This window comes from Pseudorca crassidens, chromosome 8 (assembly GCF_039906515.1).
Source record: "Pseudorca crassidens isolate mPseCra1 chromosome 8, mPseCra1.hap1, whole genome shotgun sequence".
Taxonomy (NCBI): Eukaryota; Metazoa; Chordata; class Mammalia; order Artiodactyla; family Delphinidae; genus Pseudorca; species Pseudorca crassidens.
Genome location: NC_090303.1, coordinates 59,195,460 through 59,216,960, shown reverse-complemented (window position 1 = coordinate 59,216,960; position 21,501 = coordinate 59,195,460). Strand labels below are relative to the sequence as shown.

The 21,501-nt window shown below is 42.9% G+C and overlaps 1 protein-coding gene across 4 annotated transcripts in view; it reads left to right on the top strand.

The window, feature by feature from the left end:
• The window catches only part of JAZF1 (JAZF zinc finger 1), a 336,091-nt gene that overhangs the window by 268,520 nt on the left and 46,070 nt on the right, over positions 1 to 21,501 (top strand). For all 4 annotated transcript variants that reach the window (XR_010945555.1, XM_067746591.1, XM_067746590.1 and 1 more), the window contains exon 3: positions 18,034 to 18,230. Coding sequence is in view for 3 of the 4 variants with exons in the window: in XM_067746591.1 (XP_067602692.1) it covers positions 18,034 to 18,230 (197 nt within the window). In the remaining variant the exon portion in view is untranslated. The remainder of the gene's footprint in view (positions 1 to 18,033; positions 18,231 to 21,501) is intronic.

Here is a 21,501-nt window from a genome sequence, read left to right as displayed (position 1 = left end):
AACCCAGAGAGCTTAAAAATTTGATCACAGGCATGGGATTAGCATGCGGTAGAGCTGGATGCGGGTCTTGTCTGCAGTTCCCACCATGGTCTTTCTGCACCACAGCCCTTGCTGAGTCAGAACCTCACCAAGAATGAATGAGAGGGCTTCCTTGGTGGCACAGTGGTTGAGAGTCCGCCTGCCGATGCAAGGGACACGGGTTCGTGCCCCAGTCCGGGAAGATCACACATGCCGTGGAGCGGCTGGGCCCGTGAGCCATGGCCACTGAATTTAAGTGGCCAAAGTATCTCTTTGCTTGCATTTAAGAGGAATGGGGCATCTGGAAGGGCTCCCATGGGTGGGCTGGAATTTCTTCTTCTGGAAATTTCAATCAGGCACAGATGAAGGGGAAGGAAGGGTTTGAGCTGAGCTCTGATGCAGCCTGAAGGGGACAAGTGGTTTCCATCTTTAGAGCAGTAAATGTGCCCACCATCTAGCATCCTCAAGGCCCCTTGGAGGTTGCCCAGGCCTGGCCCACCCAGCACTGTTCACGACGGGGTCTCCCTGTCCACGTCCCTCCTCCACCTACAGGCAGAGAGTGAGAGAAGCCAGGCCTTAGGAAAGAACATTCTCCTCCCAGTCCTACTTGCCCAAAAGGTGTGGCCTTATTCTGGTTTTTGTTTTTCCTTAACAATGCATTGTTCAGAAAATTAAAAATTAAAAAGATCAGAAAAAGTCAATTTGGTTACAAAAAAAAGGAAAATAATACAAGCTCTGCTGTAATGACGTCCCTTTGGTTCCATTAGGCCTGATGAGGCACATTCTCAAGGCCCCTCAGGAGATGAATCAACTCTTTCAAAGGCACTGGGGTTCCATTCAGTGAATTACCCACTAAATGGCTCCCAGTTATCCTGAAAGAGATAACATCTCCTTGCAGATTCTTCATGTTCTCCCAGGGAGTGATGCACATACAGAGAAATTGTGGTTAATTGCATAAATGAGGCAGAAGTCGGCTGTATGTAAATTCAGCACTGTGGTTGCAAACACTACCTAGGACAATCAGAAGCAAGGGTGGGGAGAATGGGAGCTTCATTTTGGCATCCTCCAATCTTTTCCCCATTTTAATAGGCAACACTGGCATTCTGTTTGCATGCTTCTTGCATTTTAATCCCCAGAATTCCTCTCTCCCCAATTCTGCGTTGTGTGTTTTAGTGCCACTTGTGCTGTGAGTAGTCACCAAAGCCCCATTGTAAATTATATAGAGGAAAAAGTTGGACATCTTTTAATGGGCTTTTCAGAACTCTAAATTTCAAGGTTTGTGTTTTAATTTTAACCTTAACCTTAGCAGCCTCCTTTATCGCCTTGCTCGTGCCTTTCTCATTACCCCCTCTCCTTCCTCCCTCTGTGCATCGCCCACCTCCATCTACAGGGGTGGGTGGGAAATTCCCTTTTGAAGTCAGTGGGTGCTCCAGACACTAGGATAAAGAGCATGGGGTAGACTGGCCCAAGATCTTTCTCACCAAAGGAAAAGAGAGTTTTGTCTCAGATCTTACCAGAGTGAAACTCCTTACGGTAAAGGCATTGTGAGCGAACTTTTCATTCCCAATGAGGAAAAGAATTAGACTTTTCCTCTGGATAACATTGATTACACAGTAAGAAATACAGGATCAGATAAATTCATGAAGGCTTCCCCCAGGCAACTGAAAGGGGAGGTTTAAGTGAAAATCATTGTGAAGTGCCCTTCGCAGCAGGGAGCTGCATCAGAGCTTTTATTCCAACAAGTTGTTGGGATCTCATTATTAAGGGAGTTTGTGGACAGTTTGCAATTAAATTTGAACCACTTCCTGCACGTTGCATCAAAACCATGGGATGCTGTGTCTTGGGCTAACATTTTTCTGCACATACTGTATGCGGCTCTGAGCTGGAGGGCTTAAATGTCATACCTTTCAAAGGGAAGATATCTTTGTACCAAACAGTCATGTAAACAGTAAATACATGTACTTTTTTTAATTATAAAAGGTGGATCTTCAATCTTAAGCAAAATATTTGTTCCCCAAATGCTTATCTAAAGTGTAAGAGGAGAAATAAATTATTAAGCCTGAAAAAAGTATAAGAACTCCATTTTTCAGTGACTTTGGGGGCTCCTCTTCCTCCTGCTGGCTAAAATGTATAGGCATTCTCCACCGCCACCCCCAGTTTCTCTTCTCAACCCTTGTCCCTGCTCTCCCTCCCTGCGTACTCTCCTGCTTTCCTCTCTGGGTGGATGACTCCCATGTCTAGGTTGCTTACCTGTTTGTTTATCCCCCTTGGATGTCCCACCACCATTTCAAACCCAGCATATCCAGAACTGAACCTTTATCAGCTATAACAGCACCGTCCAACAGAACTTTCTGTGATGATGGAAACATTCCATTTCCATGCTATCCAATATGGTTGCCACTGACCACATGTGGCTATTTAGGTTTAAATTAATTAAAATTAAATAAAATCAAAAATTCAGTTCCTCAGTCACACTAGCTACATTTCAAGTGCACAGTAGCCTCATAGGCTAATGGCTGTTGGATTGGGCATCACAGATCTTGAGCGTTTTTGCTTATATCTTTCCCGCAGCATTTTATTAGCTGTGGGTCCTTGGCAAACTACCTGATGTCTCTGAGACTCAATTTTGTCATCTGTAAAATGGGACTGATAATAACCCCTGACGAGGTGGTTGTGAGGATTCAGTAAGGCAATAGTTAGAAGACACGTAGCTTAGTACATACTGAAAAGGCTTTTTTTAAATTGTAAATCCTTTTCCCTTCTCCAGTATTAACTTCCAGATATCCACCTGAAGCTTAGATGATGTGAACTCACCAGAGCCATTATGGCTCAGTTTGCACTTTGTAGGAACACCTAAAAGCACTCTGGGTTTAAGCTGTAGACCTTTAGGGTTTGGTTACTGGAAAGGTTCTGAGCGATTCTCTTTAGGCGGGTTAATACAAGAGGGCTCTGCAGGATCTAACAAGATTCTCCTAGGTTGCTGGGAAGTATTCAGTATTTTAGTTAGGACATTAGCCTTGTTTCCCAGGGCATAATGGCAGTAGAAAAATCCCCAAGAGACTAGCATGTGTGGGAATGTTTAGAGAGAGCCCGTTTGGTCCGGTGAACACCAGAGGGGTGGGGGGCAGTTCGGTTTGTGGGCGTGAGCCTGACGAACGACTCCCTGGGCATCAGAAATGGCCTGGGCATTGGGTGCAGAGGTGTCCAGGGCCTTCTGGGAGAGCAGGGCCTCAGTCCTCACACAGGAAGCCCTGTGCCGTGGACCAGTCCTGCACACTCAACAAGTTTAAAAGGGGGGGTGTGTGTGGTTTATATCCTGGCTGCAGTCCACTAAAGCTTTAATTACATTCATTAGGGATTTGGAATAAACAGGTTGGTCAGCCTGAAATGGAGGCCCGTGCTCTCTGTGAAGAAAAGCTTCGCTAAATAAACCAGCAGGATAAACAGGATTTGGGGGGCACATGTATTTCTGGGAACCAGCTGGTGCTAAGGATTAGTGCACGCTTTTGGCATGCAAATAAAGACTGCTCATTGTCAATCCGCTGAAGGTCTGGAAGCCCCTCCAAGAAACACTTCATTAGCAGTTAAATACAGCGGCACTCTTGAAAATTTTAAACACGTACCCACACACATACCCTGAATTTTTTTTTTTTTTTCAAAATAACCTGTAAAGTCCCTGTTTGGGGTGGAACACGTGGGGGAAAGGTGATTAGGGGATCTTGTAAAATACAAATTAATTTTGAAGCAGTACTGACTAGTAATTTTGTATTATTCCCTTTTCTCCCCAAATTTAAAGGACCCCAGCAGTACCATTATGATATTCAAAGCAGTGCACCATTCAACACTATAATGGGTCCCCCATAGCTGAGAGTTGGGAGCCATTGGCTCAAACCTTCCATATTAATAGACCTTTGGTGTGTCATTCAACAGTATATACTCTGTATAATAGTGCTCAAATTTTGCAGACATTATAGTTTAGCTGTGTCTGTGTCAGAGGGAGACCCTGCAGTTATGCCACTAACCATCTTACTCAATTTTGAATCTTCATTAGGTATTTCCCAGGGACTATGTAGAAATTTTTTTTTCTCTCTTCTCTCTTGCCTTCTCCCTTATTCTTCTGCCATTTATTTTATCCCTATGTATTTTTCAAGCGATCAGATGAACACAGGATGATAAGAAATATGTGAAGGATAATAACCATGACCTAAAAAGGGAAGAGGGGAGAAAGTTTAACCAAGATGCAAAATGTTGGTAACATGGCAGTCATCACACTAACCTCTCTAGTTTTGTGTGTTTTTGAAATTATCTCTGATAAAAAATTTAAATAATCACCATCCTCAACCCCTTCATCCTCTTCACCTCCAGCATTTACTCACAGTTTATAGCTTGTCAGGTATCTTTAGCATTCACAAGCTCCTTGGGTTAAGTCAAGCAGGAAGAAGACACAGGGGCGTTCATACCCCTTTGAGTTTTTAAAAAATGATTATTCAGTCCTCAAATGTGTGCGTACTTACCTGAAGAATCCAATACCTAAACGCATTTATCAGGTGCAAACCTCCTGGAAAACAGGGAACACCAAACACTTTAGTCCAGAAGCAGCTTAACTGAACTCTTGCAACAAAAAGAAAGAAAAATCACTTGGAAAAATAATCAGCTTCCAAGGTCCATGAAACTTGAGGTCTGTAAGCTCGTGACGCCCACAGGCATATACTTTGTAAAGGCACAACCCATGTATAGAGCTGACTTTGCCCCCCAAAATAGTTTCACTGCCTAAGTGGATTAATCCATTTAAGAAGAAAATGCTGGGCTTCCCTGGTGGCGAAGTGGTTGAGAGTCCACCTGCCGATGCAGGGGACACGGGTTCGCGCCCTGGTCTGGGAAGATCCCACATGCCGCGGAGTGGCTGGGCCCGTGAGCCATGGCCGCTGAGCCTGCGCGTCTGGAGCCTGTGCTCCGCAACGGGAGAGGCCACAACAGTGAGAGAGGCCCATGTACCGCAAAAAAAAAAAAAAAAAAAGAAGAAGAAGAAAATGCTGCTGTCTCCACCCTGTTCCCAAACAATGCTCTTCTGACTGCTTCTCTGTATATAAGTGAGTCACATATACACAAAAATAAATTTGAATGAGGAGTTGGCCCTGTAATTGTATTCATGAATGCATGCAGTTATCTGAATGTGTGCTGAATATCCTTGCCTCACTTGGGGACAGTTCTCATCTTGGACAAAGTCAACTTTCTCTCTCAGCTATTAAGTGTATTGTCTGCCATCGTTGCTCCCTGATTCTCTGAGGATGGATAATGCATGTACCAACTGAGTTAGAATATGCCTCGGGTGGGATATTAGCTGAAATATTAGTGGAAATATCAGCGGATATTGGGGGAAATGTGTAAGTCAGAGATGGCACAAACTTTCAACTTACGCGTCACCTTAATCAGTGGATAGTGGCAACCTAGGGCTGGTGAAAAGGAAGATTCTAAGGCTGAATCCAGAAGCAGCACAGGGAAAAGGGCTGGGATGGAGTTGCAATGGCTCTCATGGGCCGAGTGGATTATAAGTGACACTGGAGACACTGTGCGTGCCGTCCCTGGCATAAACAGACCCTACCTGTGTGAGATCTTCTCTGACATTGAGAGTCCTCTTCCATCTCACACGCTTCCTCTCCTCTTTCTCAACCCAAAGTCTCCTTAGCCAGAGGCCTCCAGTCCACCCCATCCCCTGGTTCTAGATTCACTCCAAGTCACTTGTCTTAACTAAACGTTGACTGTCACCCAGCCCACTTGGTCAGAAGAGCCAACCTACGTGGGTTGGTCATGGCAACATCAGAGAAGTGCTTTTCTTTGGAAACAGAGACTTTTGACCCCAGACTTAGATTTCTGTCTAAGTCCATCTTAGGTAGACTGGACTGCATAGGTTCCCTGCACAAATGACCTTTTACATAAGAATTATCCAGTCAGATGACTGTTACATTTTTGACATAATTCCTGGGTGAGAGTCAGGGGCATAGGGCCAACACCATGGAAATAGCAAGAGTCTGAGCAGCCTCCTGACATATGTGCAGTATTTTGCTGAGCCAAGTGCTCTTCATGCTTTTATCTAGCGAGATCTTGACAATAACCCTCATGAGGTAGGTGTTAGGGTTACCTCTGTTTTATAAATGAGGATCCCAAGACAAGAGAGGGTAAATAATTTGCCGAAGCTTGAATACCTAAATAAGGAGTTTGCCCCCAGAAGCTAGACTTTCAACCAAGCTGTGTTCACAGCTGTTAATGATACTGGAACTAAAACTCTGGAGACTTAAATCCAATTTTTTTTTTCTTTAGTTTTTAAACTTTTCCCAGCTTATGAGGAGAATTATGCATCACCTCATTAGCAGTTTACATGGAAACCTCAAATAACTCAGTTAATTTACTTCCAGAAGAGGCAAAACAAGGAAACTCAAAAGCTATTTGTAGTTTTGTACCACAAAACCTCATAAAATACAGTTTCTTTGTTTTGTTCATTGATTTTTACACGGATGTCAAATTAGCGATGAAAACCATGTGTAAGGAATAGGCATAGTTATTTCCAATTCGATGAAAGTAGAAAAGGAATGGAAAGGATGATAGAGAGTTGCCAACAGAGGGATATTCCAGTTGGCCGTCAAACCAGAGATTTGTGGGCTTCGTTTTCAGAAGTGGTTTTTATTCTTGGCATTGACGATGAAAGAGACCACAGTTTACTCTATTCGGGCTAAAGAAAATCAAAATTAATTGCTTCACTGATAATTTACGCTGACCTGTGGCTTTAAGTAGTGATTGCTGGAACCTGAACCAGAGATTTCATTAAGGTAGATTAACTATATTATTCCTTTGTTGTGAGAAAATACCCAGTATTTACTGGGAATATACAAAATAATGGTATTCAGGGATGGGATTTTGTTCATTACTGCAGTTACTTAGCCTCCATGCATGAATTTCATTTGAGCGCTAAAATTCCGGGAAAGAGATTATCGGTTTTAAAAAAAAGTAATTCTTAAGTACTCTTCACAGACAGCTACTAGTCTTTGAATGATGCTGTTCATAAGGGTGTTTCTGTTGGTCTGCAGTCTCCAAGTTGCCTAGGGCGTGTGGAGCCCAGGAGCAGGGGCATCCAACACTCACCGCCCCTGTGTGTTGTTTCTCCAAGCTCTGGGAAAGGAGAAGCCCCTGGGTCTGGGTGCTCATGTATTTGGCTTCTTTCAGTTTGCAGCATATTGCAAATGATTCCTCCTAAATTTAATAGTTCCATTTTAGTCAACATTCCTTGAAACTGAATTTTTAACAATGGCCATGATAGAAAATAAAGTTGGATATTTTTAATAACTTGTATCTAGAGAATAGTTATAAGCAACATATTATTATAAACAGTATATTACAATGTACATATGATGTGATTACAAAATAATAAAATTAAATTTTATATTGTAGCTTCTCTGCATCTCAAAAAAAGTTAAGTACATTTATTCTTCCCCTGTTCTACTGTTACCATAATCTCAGAATAAAGGACAGTCTTTCTCATGAAAGGATTATTTTATTCCAAGATTATGTCCTTTCTATATTTTATGTTACAATGGCTTTTTCTTTTTAATGAGAGGCTGGTGATGGTAGGTGGTAGGTAGATAAGGTGTACCACTTGGCAATAGAAATGGGCAACCGAGTGTTAGTTATTAAATAAACTTATTTATTTATTTACTTATTTTTGGCTGAGTTGGGTCGTTGCTACGTGCGGGCTTTCTCTAGTTGTGGTGAGCGGGGGCTACTCTTCATTGCGGTGTGCGGGCTTCTCATTGTGGTGGCTTCTCTTGTTGCGGAGCACGGGCTCAGTAGTTGTGGCGCATGGGCTTAGTTGCTCCACAGCATGTGGGATCTTCCCGGACCAGGACTCGACCTGTGTCCCCTGCATTGGCAGGCGGATTCTTAACCACTGCGCCACCAGGGAGGTCCCTAAATAAATATTTTTTAAAGTTTTAGAATACTCAAGCTGTACTATAGCTGCTCTATTAAAAAAAAAAAAAGAAAGAAATACAGTTGTCAAGAGAGTAGTTAAGAGGAAGATCACCTCTTCTCTTTTTTTCTTATGTCCTTCTCTTTTCTCCTCTCTCTGTCCCCCCAAATAAGGTGAACTCTTAATAAACTAGCTACAATGTTTGATATGAAATTGGCTTGCCCTGGTGTTAATTTCTTTTGTGCAAATTAGACTGGAACTACTCCTCAAAGTCCAGGAACTATATCCTCCTGTATGTATCACATGTAAACTTAGTAAAGAAAAGGGAGGAAGAAAAAAGGTGTCTCACTTAATGCAGTAAATCTGTTGGTTTTGGGTTGGTACCCAAGAACCAAATCTGACTCATTGGTGTGCTTCACAAATTATGCCCACAACCCATGTGAATATCAGATGAAAAGCTCACACACACACACACACACACCCCTCACAAGTTAAGTGCCAAACTGATCTGATTAGATGGTGTGGGTTTTCTTCTGGTGCTTCTTTTAGTTTTATTATTTTGCATTAGCTTTTTAACAGCAGCCTATTAAAAGAGGCTCTGAGTTTTGGTGACCCTGCGAAAACTTTTATGAAGCTTCAAAATCCACCCCACAGGCCTCAGATTGTGAAGGCAGAAATAGCTCTGGGATGAGAAGTGAGACATGTGATTGTTCAAAACATTACTAGAAACTTTCTGAAATTAATGTTACTTGGGGGTCCAAATTGTCTTTTGTATTTGAAAAGAAGAGCGTTCGCTAAGTTCCGTGATCACCAGGAAAGGCCCTTCTCTTAAGGAAGGGGCGCAGACAAGCAGTCACTCCACTTGCTGCCAGCAGGTCATCTTTCACTGGCCAGCTGTTCTAACCAGACACCCCTCAACCTCCCTGTGGCTTTAAGTTGCTAAAATGAGAGGAGCCACCCCATGAATTTATTAGCAGATGTGTGTTCTGAAAGCCATCATCACTTTGAGACCTAGAACAGCCAGGTCCTCTGACATGTGGACCACACATGATCACATGATGAAATGTGCCATTATTCCCATAGCCTCTATTCGAATGTCTTACGGATCATTCTGCTTCCTTACTGGCTTTCCGTCCATCCTTGTCCTGGATTGCGTGTCCTAATAGTTGGAGAAAAGGAAAATCCCTAAGGTACTCTCCACTGGAAAGATCGATTGTTGTCCTTGTCAGGTCAGAGATCCCACTGTCCGGAGCGATGAGTTAGCAGATTTGCGAGTGCTTAGAATTGTGGTCTATCTGCCAGCTCCTGGCAGCTTTCCTTAGAAGCTTTCTTGGATTCACAAACTGGTTTTCACCAAAATATGGCAATGCCCAAAGGGCCATTGAAAAGGCAGATCAAAGCTTTTGAGCTTGAAATGAAGTAGTTGGATGTGGTACTTTGTACAGAGGTCTGGTTGTGGACCACATGTGAGCCTTGTGTGACTTTATGAATCTCCCAAGTAGAGGGCAGCCTATAACTGCATAGAAAAACACCTTTCCATCAAGTAGCTGTGCTCCTGTTGCCTGTCCTGCTAGAAAGGCCTTCTACAGTTGGCTTCTTCTCAAGAAATCAAGGCAGAGAAGTAAAGAAGAGGAGGTGTGTGGGTTTATAGATGCTCCACCTCCCAGCACGTTGTCCTTAAGGAGAGGAACCATCTGTTTGTATTCCAGCTACTGTAACTACCTTTTTCAAATTTGCCTGTGATTGAAGCAGTAATTTAATCAATCAATGCATGCAGAAACAGTGAAGGTGGCTTGTTGCTTTCAGAATCAGCAGAACTCATGATGGCAATACTTATCCTAATACTTAGTAGTTCAGCTCAGAAGTAACCAAACTGCGACGTTAAGCATCAGAATGAAAGATTTGTGAGTTAGGATTTGCAGAACAAGAGTCGTTCATATGACATTTGTCAAACACCGAGTGCCAGGCCCTATTCCAAGTGCTTTACATGTATTAATTCACTTCATCTTCACAACTCTGTAAGATAGCCCTTATTATTTTCACCATTTATAGGTAAGAAAACAGGCACAGAGAGGTTAGGTAACGTGCCCAAGGTCACATAGCTGGAGAATATAGAGGAGAAATTAGCATCTAAACAGTCTGCCTACAAAGCCCACCTCTTAACTGCTACACTAATACTTTCAAACAGCAGGCCGTGACCTATTAGTAGGTCAAGAAATTAGTGTGGTGGTCATGACCAGGATATTTTGTTAAAATCAAATAGAATAGAAAAATATCAGAGTGTATCACAGGTAGTAAGGATTGTTTCAAGAAATTTTTGTTTCAGATGTTTACATAAAAATTCTTTGTCTTGGGCTTCCCTGGTGGCGAAGTGGTTGAGAGTCTGCCTGCCAATGCAGGGGACACGAGTTCGTGCCCGGGTCCGGGAAGATCCCACATGCCGCGGAGCGGCTGGGCCCGTGAGCCATGGCCACTGAGCCTGCGCATCCTGCGCGTCCAGAGCCTGTGCTCCGCAACGGGAGAGGCCACAACAGTGAGAGGCCCGCGTACCGCAAAAAAAAAAAAAAAAAATGCTTTGTCTTTGCGCCCAGATACGTTTCACAAGTCATAGTTCTTCTAATTTCAGAAAGACAATATGGTGCAAATACTGCCTATTACAAAACTCTCCCTACAGGGTCCAGGGCAGCCCCCTGTAATCAAACACACTGATGTTTGTGCAGTGAAGCATATAAATACTCACACTAAATACAATAAATAAAGTGTGTAAATAGCCTTTAAGTAGTTCATGGCAGGGTTGGCCCCCCCGTGAGTTCTGCTGTCAAACATAAGAAACTTTCCAATTTTCAGAGCTCTAGAGATTTCAAAATTGCCGATTGTGGACCTAATTATACATGTGTGTGTACAGGCTTTCTTATAATGGATTGAGGTCAAAAAAGTTTGGGAAACACGGCCTGCGGGAATCATTGACTGTTGGAGCTGGGAAGGAACATAGGGGTGATATATTTCTTATAACCATAAAACCAAAACTGCTCAGTTTTAACAAGTAGAAAAACCAGGGCCAGACCGGGGGTTGGGGGGAGCATTGGGACTTCCAGAGGCCACCCACTTCTTCTCCCCGAAACGAGCCTCCTGACACACAGCTCCGGCCTCTGGACTACCCGGCCTCTTCAGAGTCTTATAATAACAACCAAACCACGCCATGCATCTCAGAGTTTGGATTCTTGTCGGGTTTTTCTGAGAGAGGCTCGAATTTCTAGTGGTCACTTGCAACACTGGGTTCTCCAGAGCGGGCGGAAGCCAAGTGGTTTTGCCCCAGCAAGACACTTGGGCTCAGGTGTTTGGCCGGAGAGTGAGGTGCAGGGCGGGCTCTGCCCGGGCTCCAGCCAACTCTGTAAATTTCCTGAGTTTGTGGTTGAAACTGGTCTCCATGGACCAGCAATTTGACATTTTCCCCCTGCGGTGTTATAGTCATGTTTCCACGTTTAATATGTCAGACTGAATGAACATTGTGGTCTAAGGATTTAAAAGATTTATAATGGAGTCTTGAAAATTTACTTAAGGAATATGTACTTCCCCAAGCAATAACAAATATTACTGCAAATGACCATATTAAATTAAAGTAACTTGGGCATTTCTGATTTGTAGGAAGGTTAAAATTAATCTTATGGCCGTTTCAGTTTCAAAATGAAAACATGACTTTGCCTCACCACAGATTTGCAGGCTGTTAGTCAAAAGTGAATGAACCCTCAAGTGACTTTTTTTTTTATTTAAGAAATATCCAGTTCAGTCTATGTGTAGAAAAGCAATATTAGGAGGAAAATACCCTGAAAACTCAACCATAGTTGTATCTGCAAACTTCAAAGGTTCTGGTAAACAAATTTTTCATAAGCTGAGTGGTGAGTACATGGACTGTCATTTTATTCTTCTTTAAACTGTGCTTGTAAATATGTACCCTCAGTTGTGTGTGTATTACCGAATTTTTAAAAATGTTTTTAAGCACAGGTCACAAATCCATAAAACTTTTTCTATAAGTGTTCTTTAATGAGAAGTCTTATTTTTATACTTTTAAAAAGGAAAAGAAGGCTTCCTTATCCATCCTTCATCCCTTCCCCGATTAGCTCCTTTAGTGAATAGGCAAGGAGCCTGGTTCAAATGCTTTCTTTCCATATTAAAAAAATAATAATAATAACTACAGGTATACTGGTAAATGTTTAACGACTGACTCTTGGGGTGGGGAGAAAACCCTGATTTGTAATATTCGCCAGTTTCCATGGTTTAAGTACTCCCATCATGGCCAGTTTCAAGCAACCAACGTTACATTGCTGAACAGAGTTGGGAAGAAATGGGCAGGAGCATACAGCATCATATGGTATTCTACCAAGCAGATATGGCATTAGTAATGTAAATAACCTAAACAGCACAGATCATAGTGAAATGAAAGAAAATGATAAGAGCTGATAAACCTTGTGTATTGTTACCTTTATTTTTTAAATTTTATTTATTTATTTTTTTTGCGGTACGCGGGCCTCTCACTGTTGTGACCTCTCCCGTTGCGGAGCACAGGCTCCGGACGCGCAGGCTCAGTGACCGTGGCTCACGGGCCCAGCCGCTCCGCGGCATGTGGGATGTTCCCGGACCGGGGCACGAACCCGTGTCCCCTGCATCGGCAGGCGGACTCTCAACCACTGTGCCACCAGGGAAGCCCTGTTACCTTTATTTTTAATATGCTTGTTTTAATTTTAAGTTCACATAATTTATTTTTTATTTATTTTTATTTTGTATTGGAATTTAGTTGATTAACGATGTTAGTTTCAGGTGTACAGCAGAGTGATTCAGTTTTACATATACATGTATCCTTTTTCAAGTTCTTTTTCCATTTAGGTTATTACAAAGTGTTGAGCAGAGTTCCCTGTGCTATACAGTAGGTCCTTGTTGGTTATTTTATTTTATTTTTTTAACTTTTTATTTTACATTGGAGTATAGCCAATTAACAATATTGTGATAGTTTCAGGTGCACAACAAAGTGACTCAGCCATACATATACACGTATCCATTCTCCCCCAAACTTCCCTTCCATCCAGGCTGCCACATAGCATTGAGCAGAGTTCCCTGTGCTATGCAGTAGGTCCTTGTTGTTTATCCATTTTAAATATAACAGTGTGTACATGTGGATCCCAAACTCCCTAACTATCCCTTCCCCCCTGGTAACCAAAAGTTCATTCTCTAAGTCTGTGAGTCTGTTTCTGTTTTGTAAATAAGTTCATTTGTATCATTTCTTTTTAGATTCCGCATATAAGGGATATCATACGATTGTTATCTATTTTAAATATAGCGGTGTGTACATGTCAATCCCAAACTCCCAATCACATAATTTAATTTTTAATAATGGGTATGTTTAACAACTGGCCTAAATCCCTAAAAATTTAATGATCAGCTCTCACGAGCCAGCATAAGCCCGCACCGGCACACGAGTACTCAGAACAGTTGCCATTGCAAAGCAGAAAGAATTCAGGGACGTGGGCACAGCGAGCCTTCCCTGCATCACAGCCCAGTGAGGCTACAAATCCAGGGCCCCCAGGAGCCAAGGGACCCCACAGAGCAGAACTGGCAGACCCTGGGAGGATGAAGGCCCCTGCTCTTCCAGTTGCCCCACTTCCAACGTGTAAACCCCTGAGGGGTTTCCTCTGCATTTCCTCAGGCCCTAAGCTTCAGCTCCTTAACCCCTTTCAACTTAACCGTGACTCTCCAGCTAACACAAGAAAGCTCAGGGTTCTTTGCTGTGCCAGTGGCAGCCTGGCAGAGCAGGAACGTTCGACAGGGTCCCACGGCTGACTTCTCAGATGCCAGCTCCGCCACCAGCCAGCAAAGTGACCTTGAACAGCCCCCTTCACCTCATTTCCCAGTTACTGTGAAAAATGAGGGGGTTGGATGAGGTGACCTGTCTCATCCAGGTTCCTCGCTGCTCTAAAACCCCATGTTGGCTGCGATGACTGAGGGCTTCAGAGAAGATCACGAGTCATGTCAAAATCCACTGAGAAAAACTCATCAGACCACAGAGTGGTGTGGCTTCCCAAGCCTGAGCTCTCTCTCATCTGGGAATACAGGGGAAACATTTCTAATCCTGATGAAGGAAAGATCTGGGCTCTGGTCCTTCAAGGATATGTCGAAGTGCAGCTGCCCTTGAAGGTGGAAAATGCTCAGAGCCAACTTAAGTCCAGTCCTTGGCTGCAGTCACAGCCTTTGTTTATTCTGCCTCATCAGGTTCTTTATAAACTTGTCTCCCCAGGTGATTCTTTGCCATTGGGAATCCACCCATCTTTTGACAGACAACTGTATTGATGGAACATTGCTTGAAAACTCTAAGGTTTAAACAAGTCTCCAAAAAATAGGTGAAGTCATGGGTGATAAGTGAAAGAGGAACAGTGCAACACTGCCAAGGGAGAAACTGGTGAATGTTATCCAGCGCTCCAAAGGCGTTCTTATGCCCATGCGTGTGTGTGTGTTGTCACCAGGAATAAATTCTGCAGCTGTGGATCTTGGTATGGCAAGCTCGCCTTGATTTATGGGTATAGCTGCAAGTTCATAACCACCAATCCAAGGGAGAAGGAGGGAGAGTGGAGAGAGAGAAGGGTTGGCAGAAGTGTTTTATGAGTTTCATGTTTAATGCTTTTAACATGGTGCCTCGTTCTCGCTTCTAGAAAACACTTAGCAGACACAAGCCAAAAATAGATGGCTGTCCATAGCCAACCAAATCCATGAGGGGGTGAAGGTGAGGGATATGTGTGTGCCCATTGTCGTGGTTGTTTATAGTTGTTTGTATCTCTGAGCTGTAGGAGAGTATTTATTTTACAGTAAAAACTGTGAGCTGTGATACTTTTATACTTTTTAACCAGAGTAAGAGAAGACACTGCAAAGCTTGCTAGCTCACTCTCTCTCTCTGGCAGGAGTTTCTTTCTGACACTCTCTATGCACTCTCTGGGCTGATTCCTGGTCAGCTATTCCACATCCTATCCTACTGTACATGAGGCATGAACCAGGTGCTTTCAGAGCCATAGACATGCAGTGCATCCTCAAGAAACTTGGAGTAAGGTAGATGGAATATACAGATAAGACCACATTTATGAAGCTTTCTATAATAATAACAGCCACTTCCTACATGACAGGCACTGCTGCCTCGTTTAATCTTCGCAACAGTCCTCTGAAGTCAGCACTATTATTGCCTTGTCCACCAGCAGGTGACCTTCCTCCACCATGAATATTCAGACTCACAAGATGACCAGAGGCCGCCATGGGCGCTGGGTCTTTTCAGAGAGATAAAAGGCAGAGCCACAGCCTGCCAGCAGGGCCGCGTCACACCTTCTGTGAAGTCCTTACTGGTACACATGGCAGTCTATCCAGATGCAGATGGAAGATGCCCCTCGGGCAAAGATGGGAGCTGCCCTGGAATCAAAGCTCTTATAACGCTCCCTGGACACGCTCCCCAGTTCTCTGCAAGGGGCATGTTCAGGGGCAAGATCACGGCGCTCAGGAAGCCCAGAGCTCTGGCTTCCTAACAGGTGTGGACAGATGGTTTCTAGCTCCTCCCACTCCAGATGTCATTTACCAGTTGGGGGGGTCAGTCTTAATATAAGCAGTGTTGCCCTGTAGCATGTTTGACTTACCGTCTTGGCAGGTTACCAGAGTTAACCAAAGATCAAAGTCTCTTATAGAAAGGGAAAAGAGGTATGGTAACCCTTTATCTACAATTATTAGTCCCATTTTTCAGAGAATAAAGCTGAGGCTTAGAGAGGTTCATCAACTTGCCTCGAGTCACATAGTAAGTCACACAGCCAGCATTTGAACCCTGGCCTGCCTGACTCCAAGTCCCATGCTTTGAACTAAGATGCAAGATGTAAATTTTTCCTCCTATTCCATAGCATATCTGTGTTGATTTTCCTATTTAAAAAACTAACTTAGGGCTTCCCTGGTGGTGCAGTGGTTAAGAATCCGCCTGCCAATGCAGGGGACATGGGTTCGAGCCCTCGTCCGGGAAGATCCCACATGCCATGGAGCAACTAAGCCCGTGCGCCACAACTGCTGAGCCTGCGAGCCACAACTACTGAAACCCATGCTCCGCAACAAGAGAAGCTACCGCAGTGACAAGCCCACGCACCACAACGAAGAGTAGCCCCCGCTCACTGCAACTAGAGAAAGCCCGCACGCAGCAACAAAGACCCAACACAGCCAAAAATAAATAAATAAATTAAATACATTGAGGAAAGAAAACCTAACTTGAATGACCTACACTGAAAACACTTGGTCTTCCTGGAAGAAGCAATATGTTTAGCCTGTGGTTTCACCCACTCCCTGGTGCACTGCATACCCCAGTTGAAGAAGCTCAGCAGTATGGCAGTTAGCAGTTGTACTTAGAATAATAAACGAAAGCACCAGTTCCTGCTTTTCTCTATAGTCCAGATTTTGAGTAGAGGTTTATGAGGAGGGAAAAAAGAAGTTTTAAGAGCAACAGAACCAACTTTACATCTGAAAATAAATGAGTACGTGGCTGCCGGGTGCAAACAATTCTGTTTTACATTGTCATTCCTTTCTTCTTTTTAAATCATCACCATCTTGTAGCACAAAACCGAAGAGCTCAAGGCAAAACTTGTAGCTTTATTACAGTTTGGTTCAACATATAAAATCCAGTTTATGCATATAGATTATATTGCAAAAGCCCTTTAAGAAATGTGCCAGCCATGTTCCAAGTGTAAAAGTAGACATTTTAAGACACTGTAACTCTATTGTAACATTTTTTCATTGGGTGTTTGAGCAACTCAAAGCTTTTACCAGGCATGAGAGCTATCTGCTGACTTACAAAACGCCGCAGTGTAATGAAGACAAATACAAAGGAATTTTGTAGGCAGAATGTGAAATGGGTTGGGTAAAATACCATGTTTAAGCGCAATGGAATTAGTTTACGATGAATTGTATTAAAATAGTCAAAGCACAGTTGGTGAGAGGGTGGGGTACGGAGGGGAGTTGAGAGGTATGGTTATGGTCTGGTTCTTCGCTTAGGCAGTGGGCACAAGTGTATGTTTTTTTCACCTAAACATTTTCATATACTCTATTCACTAGGCTTTTCATCGCAGTTTTCAAAAATGCAGTTGACATTTGCTTTTTAGGTAGGGGATACCATTTCATAGATTGTTTTGAATCTCTTAGTACATGAATTTATGAAATACTAGTTTAAACAGTGAGAAAAGAACAAAGTTTGAATATAACTAGCATAGGAGAAGTGTTGAAAGAATAACTTTGAAGTTTCCGAAGTGAAACTACCAAGAAAAGTCACCTTTCCCTTTATGAGTAATAAGATCACAACATGAACAGATCTTTCTCCGTGATCTTCCTCCTGGTACAGTGCTCGTACCCTCTTATTGAATCTGCTTGGGCAGGTTTGTTCAGTCATTTGATAAATGTTTGCTAAGATGGGCCTGGCAGCGTGCTAGCAAAGATGATAGGGACTTGGGTCCTTCCTTTTCAGCTAATGGCTGGGGAGACAAGACCTTCAGTCAGCCTAGGAAGTGTTAAAAACCCAAATAATATGAGAATCCAGAGTACAAAAAAGAATCAAAGTTTTCATGAAGCCGTAGATGTTCAGTGGCACAAACAATAAATACTACCAACCTACAGATGAAGGAAGTCCTCTGGAGCTGGGGGTGGTTGGGGAACTTCGAGAGCAGGTGTACTTTCTGAGGGTCGAGAGGACCTTCCCAGAGAGGCAGTCTTGTAACTGAAGGCAGTGTAGTGAGTACGGAGTCTATGTGTATCCATTTCCTGCACAGAGGGTTTGCCCAGGGAAGAAAGGATCCTGACTTTGAGGAACTTTAAAACAAGGAGCTAGAAGATAATTTCATCATGTAGGAAAAGGGCAACTGTTGTGAGTTTTTGAAGTTGGGACCTGTGAATAAGCCCCTTTCCCAGGGTGGAGCGCCTGTCAAACTTGAGTTCACTGTCATAATCCTCCGGCTCTGTATATGGTCCTGGTTACTCATAAATGGTCCCTTCCACTGTTGCTGCAGGTTCATGACAGACGCTGCCCGCCGAGAGCAGGAGTCCCTAAAGAAGAAGATTCAGCCGAAGCTCTCGCTGACCTTGTCCAGCTCCGTGTCTCGAGGGAATGTGTCCACGCCGCCTCGCCACAGCAGCGGAAGCCTTACTCCCCCCGTGACCCCGCCCATCACCCCCTCCTCTTCATTCCGCAGCAGCACGCCAACCGGTGAGTGGCTTGGCCCGTGGGGAGTGTGTGTGTGTGTGTGTGTGTGTGTGTGTGTGTGTGTGTGTGTGTGTGTGTGTGTGTGCGCGCGCGCGCGGTGTGCTGGGGGCCGGGGACAGATCATGATTCAGAGCCACCTCTTCTTTGACCCTTTACTGGTCCCTATAGCGTTTGCTGATTCATTCATCTATTTATTATGGAAGAAATATTTGTAAATTATCCTTTATAATATGCATGTGATGATGGTTTTACAGATATGTTTTCAAGCCTTTACTGTTTGTTATGTATGAAGTGATGCAGTGTCTTGGATTTGCTTCGGTCAATTTGAGAAGTAGATCACACAAGATCGATTGTATGTTGTTTATTGCCATGTGCTGATTATTGTTGAAGCTGGGTGACGCATACATAGGGGTTCGTCATACCATTCTCCCTGTTTTTGCTTATTTAAGAAATTTTCCATGAGAGGATGATTAATTTTAAAAAATTAGAGTGCCTCCCATGTGCCCGGCCTGAGCTATAGTAGTGAGCCCAAGGAGACCCCTCCCTATTCTTCCTGATGGACTGAGGCCTAGTGGAAGATGTTGGCATTTTAGGGGGCCAACGAGAACACTCCTTCTTGCCTTCCCCTCCCAAATGGAAGCAATTTGAAAAATAAAACAAGACTCGGAGGTGAAGATTAAAATTGACTTTATTACTGCATAAGGCTAAACTGCAGAATAGAGCTAGCTAGCATCTGTAACAACTGTCTTCCCTGAGTTGAACTTATTCCCAAACATTCCTTCGAAGCTTGCCTGCCTGGGAGCAGACCAGAGTGCGCCCAGGCCCTGAGCTGAACATGCTCAGAACCTTCTCCCAAGTAAGAGATCCGTTAAGTCAGCAGTAATAGAAGATGGTAGAAAGAGGCTGGAAAGGTCCCCTCCTCTTCTTTTTTGCATCTGAGCACAGGGAATATATTTCCCCTCACTCCCATAGGGGTATAGACAGGCATTCATCCAATAAATATAACATTGTAACCATAAACTCGCTATATGGAAGAACTCAGTGATAGGAGAGCATACAGAGAAGGGCTTGACAGGGTCAGGAAAGACTTCCCTGAAAGGTAAGTAGGTAAAGAGGGAAAGAAGGCGCATCCAACCAAGCAGACAGCATTTTTCAAAGGCTCCATGATGGGGAGCCTGGCAGGTCCCAGGTACTGAAGGTCGACCAGGTGGTGGGGTGTTTGTTAGATGAGGCCAAGGAGGTCTGCAGGGACCAGGGCACTTAGGATGTCATCCTAAGAGCAAAAAGAAGCCACTTAGAATCACACCATCACTTCAGCAGCATTGCCCCTTGACCATGGGTGAAAATGTTTATTTTTCTCTTACAGTTTATATATTTCTCTTTTATCCATCTCCCATCAAGGGAGGTGACCGCAGTCATATTTCAGTGTTTCAGAATATAACTTTCACAAAATAGTAATTGGGAAAAGGGATTCCCTAATAAGTTTGGGGAAATGTTGGGTTAGACAAAAGTAAACTGGTTTCTTCAATACAGGGCTTTAATATATACATTGTTGTTCTCCAAGAGGAGGGTTTAGAAAGCTTTCCAAATTTAGTCGCTTTGATTAGAGGACCTCTTTTTCTAGGGGCATCTCTGGGGGCTCATGGTTGGCAGATACCCTGTGTTCCATCAGGACTGGACCTTTTGAAGACAGGATAGGTGCGCAAGGCAGACAGACTGAGTTCCTACCGAACTTCGCCCGTTACAAATCACTGATGATACCAATTACTTAGTTTCTGTGCGAGAGTTAAACGTGATAGATATGCATGCCTTAAACACTCAGTAAATGTTCGTCTCTGTGGTCCAGAGTCTTCAACCAGTTGCTTCAGGAACAGAATCGGAGGTCATTCTATAGAGGATGAATTGGTTTCATTTGTGTTGGGCATTTGTCCCTTTCTTTAGATAGACCACCATGTTTCTCTTACATTTTATTTCGTGAAGATTTACTTTCCAGCATCTCTGCGTAACATTTACTGTGTAGATCTAAGGAATGCCATGATAGTGTAGTGTAATTCTTCAATTCTCTTTTCTGAGTATTTCTATGAATATTTATTCATATATAATGTGAATTATGGGGGCAGTTTTATACCTGGCTGTGTTTTATACCTGACTTAATATGGATTGACTCATAGCGAGCACCAGATAACCATGACCTCCCCAATTAATAATGGGAGCTTTAGAACCCCATGAAAATAAAGACATTTTAAAAGTGAGAGTTTATTATTTTTCATGTAAGAATGTTTGGAAGAAATGGAATCATTTCCTTTCCTTCAGACGTAAAGAAATCTTTCTGACACCTTGTCTATTTTAGCAATTTCCCACTGAGAGAATTAATATATGTTGTGGTAAAGATGTATCATTTTCAGTCTGTCAGCATCATTGGTAAGTTACTTGCTGCTTGAATAACATTCCATGTAAACATCAAAAATTAGCAGGGGAAATGGTTTCTTAAACCCTACCCTGTACCATTTTGACTGTATACATTTTTCAATGTTTGAAATGTTATTTTACCTGTAGTTAGAGAGAGCGGCTTATTTTGCCTGACTAATGTGGTTTCAGTCACTTTCATTGCCAGGTTATAAGTAGTTTTCCATGTTTCTACCTACTAAATTCACTCTTCCAAGTTTCATATTCAGGATGCGTTCCTGGTGCAGAAGTAATAGTCATCTTGCAGAAAATTTCATTTATAAAGTATTCTTTAAAATATACTGTCTTAGTATGGTACTGGCACAAAAACAGATATATAGATCAATGGAACAGGATAGAAAGCCCAGAGATAAACCCACGCACATATGGTCACCTTATCTTTGACAAAGGGGGCAAGAATATACAGTGGAGAAAAGACAGCCTCTTCAGTAAGTGATGCTGGGAAAACTGGACAGCTACATGTAAAAGAATGAAATTAGAACACTCCCTAACACCATACACAGAAATAAACTCAGAATGGTTTAAAGACCTAAATGTAAGGCCAGACACTATCAAACCCTTAGAGGAAAACATAGGCAGAACACTCTATGACATAAATCACAGCAAGATCCTTTTTACCCACCTCCTAGAGTAATGGAAATAAAAACAAAAATAAACAAATGGGACCTAATGAAACTTAAAAGCTTTTGCACAGCAAAGGAAACCATAAACAAGACATAAAGACAACCCTCAGAATGGGAGAAAATATTTGCAAATGAAGCAACTGACAAAGGATTAATCTCCAAAATGTACAAGCAGCTCATGCAGC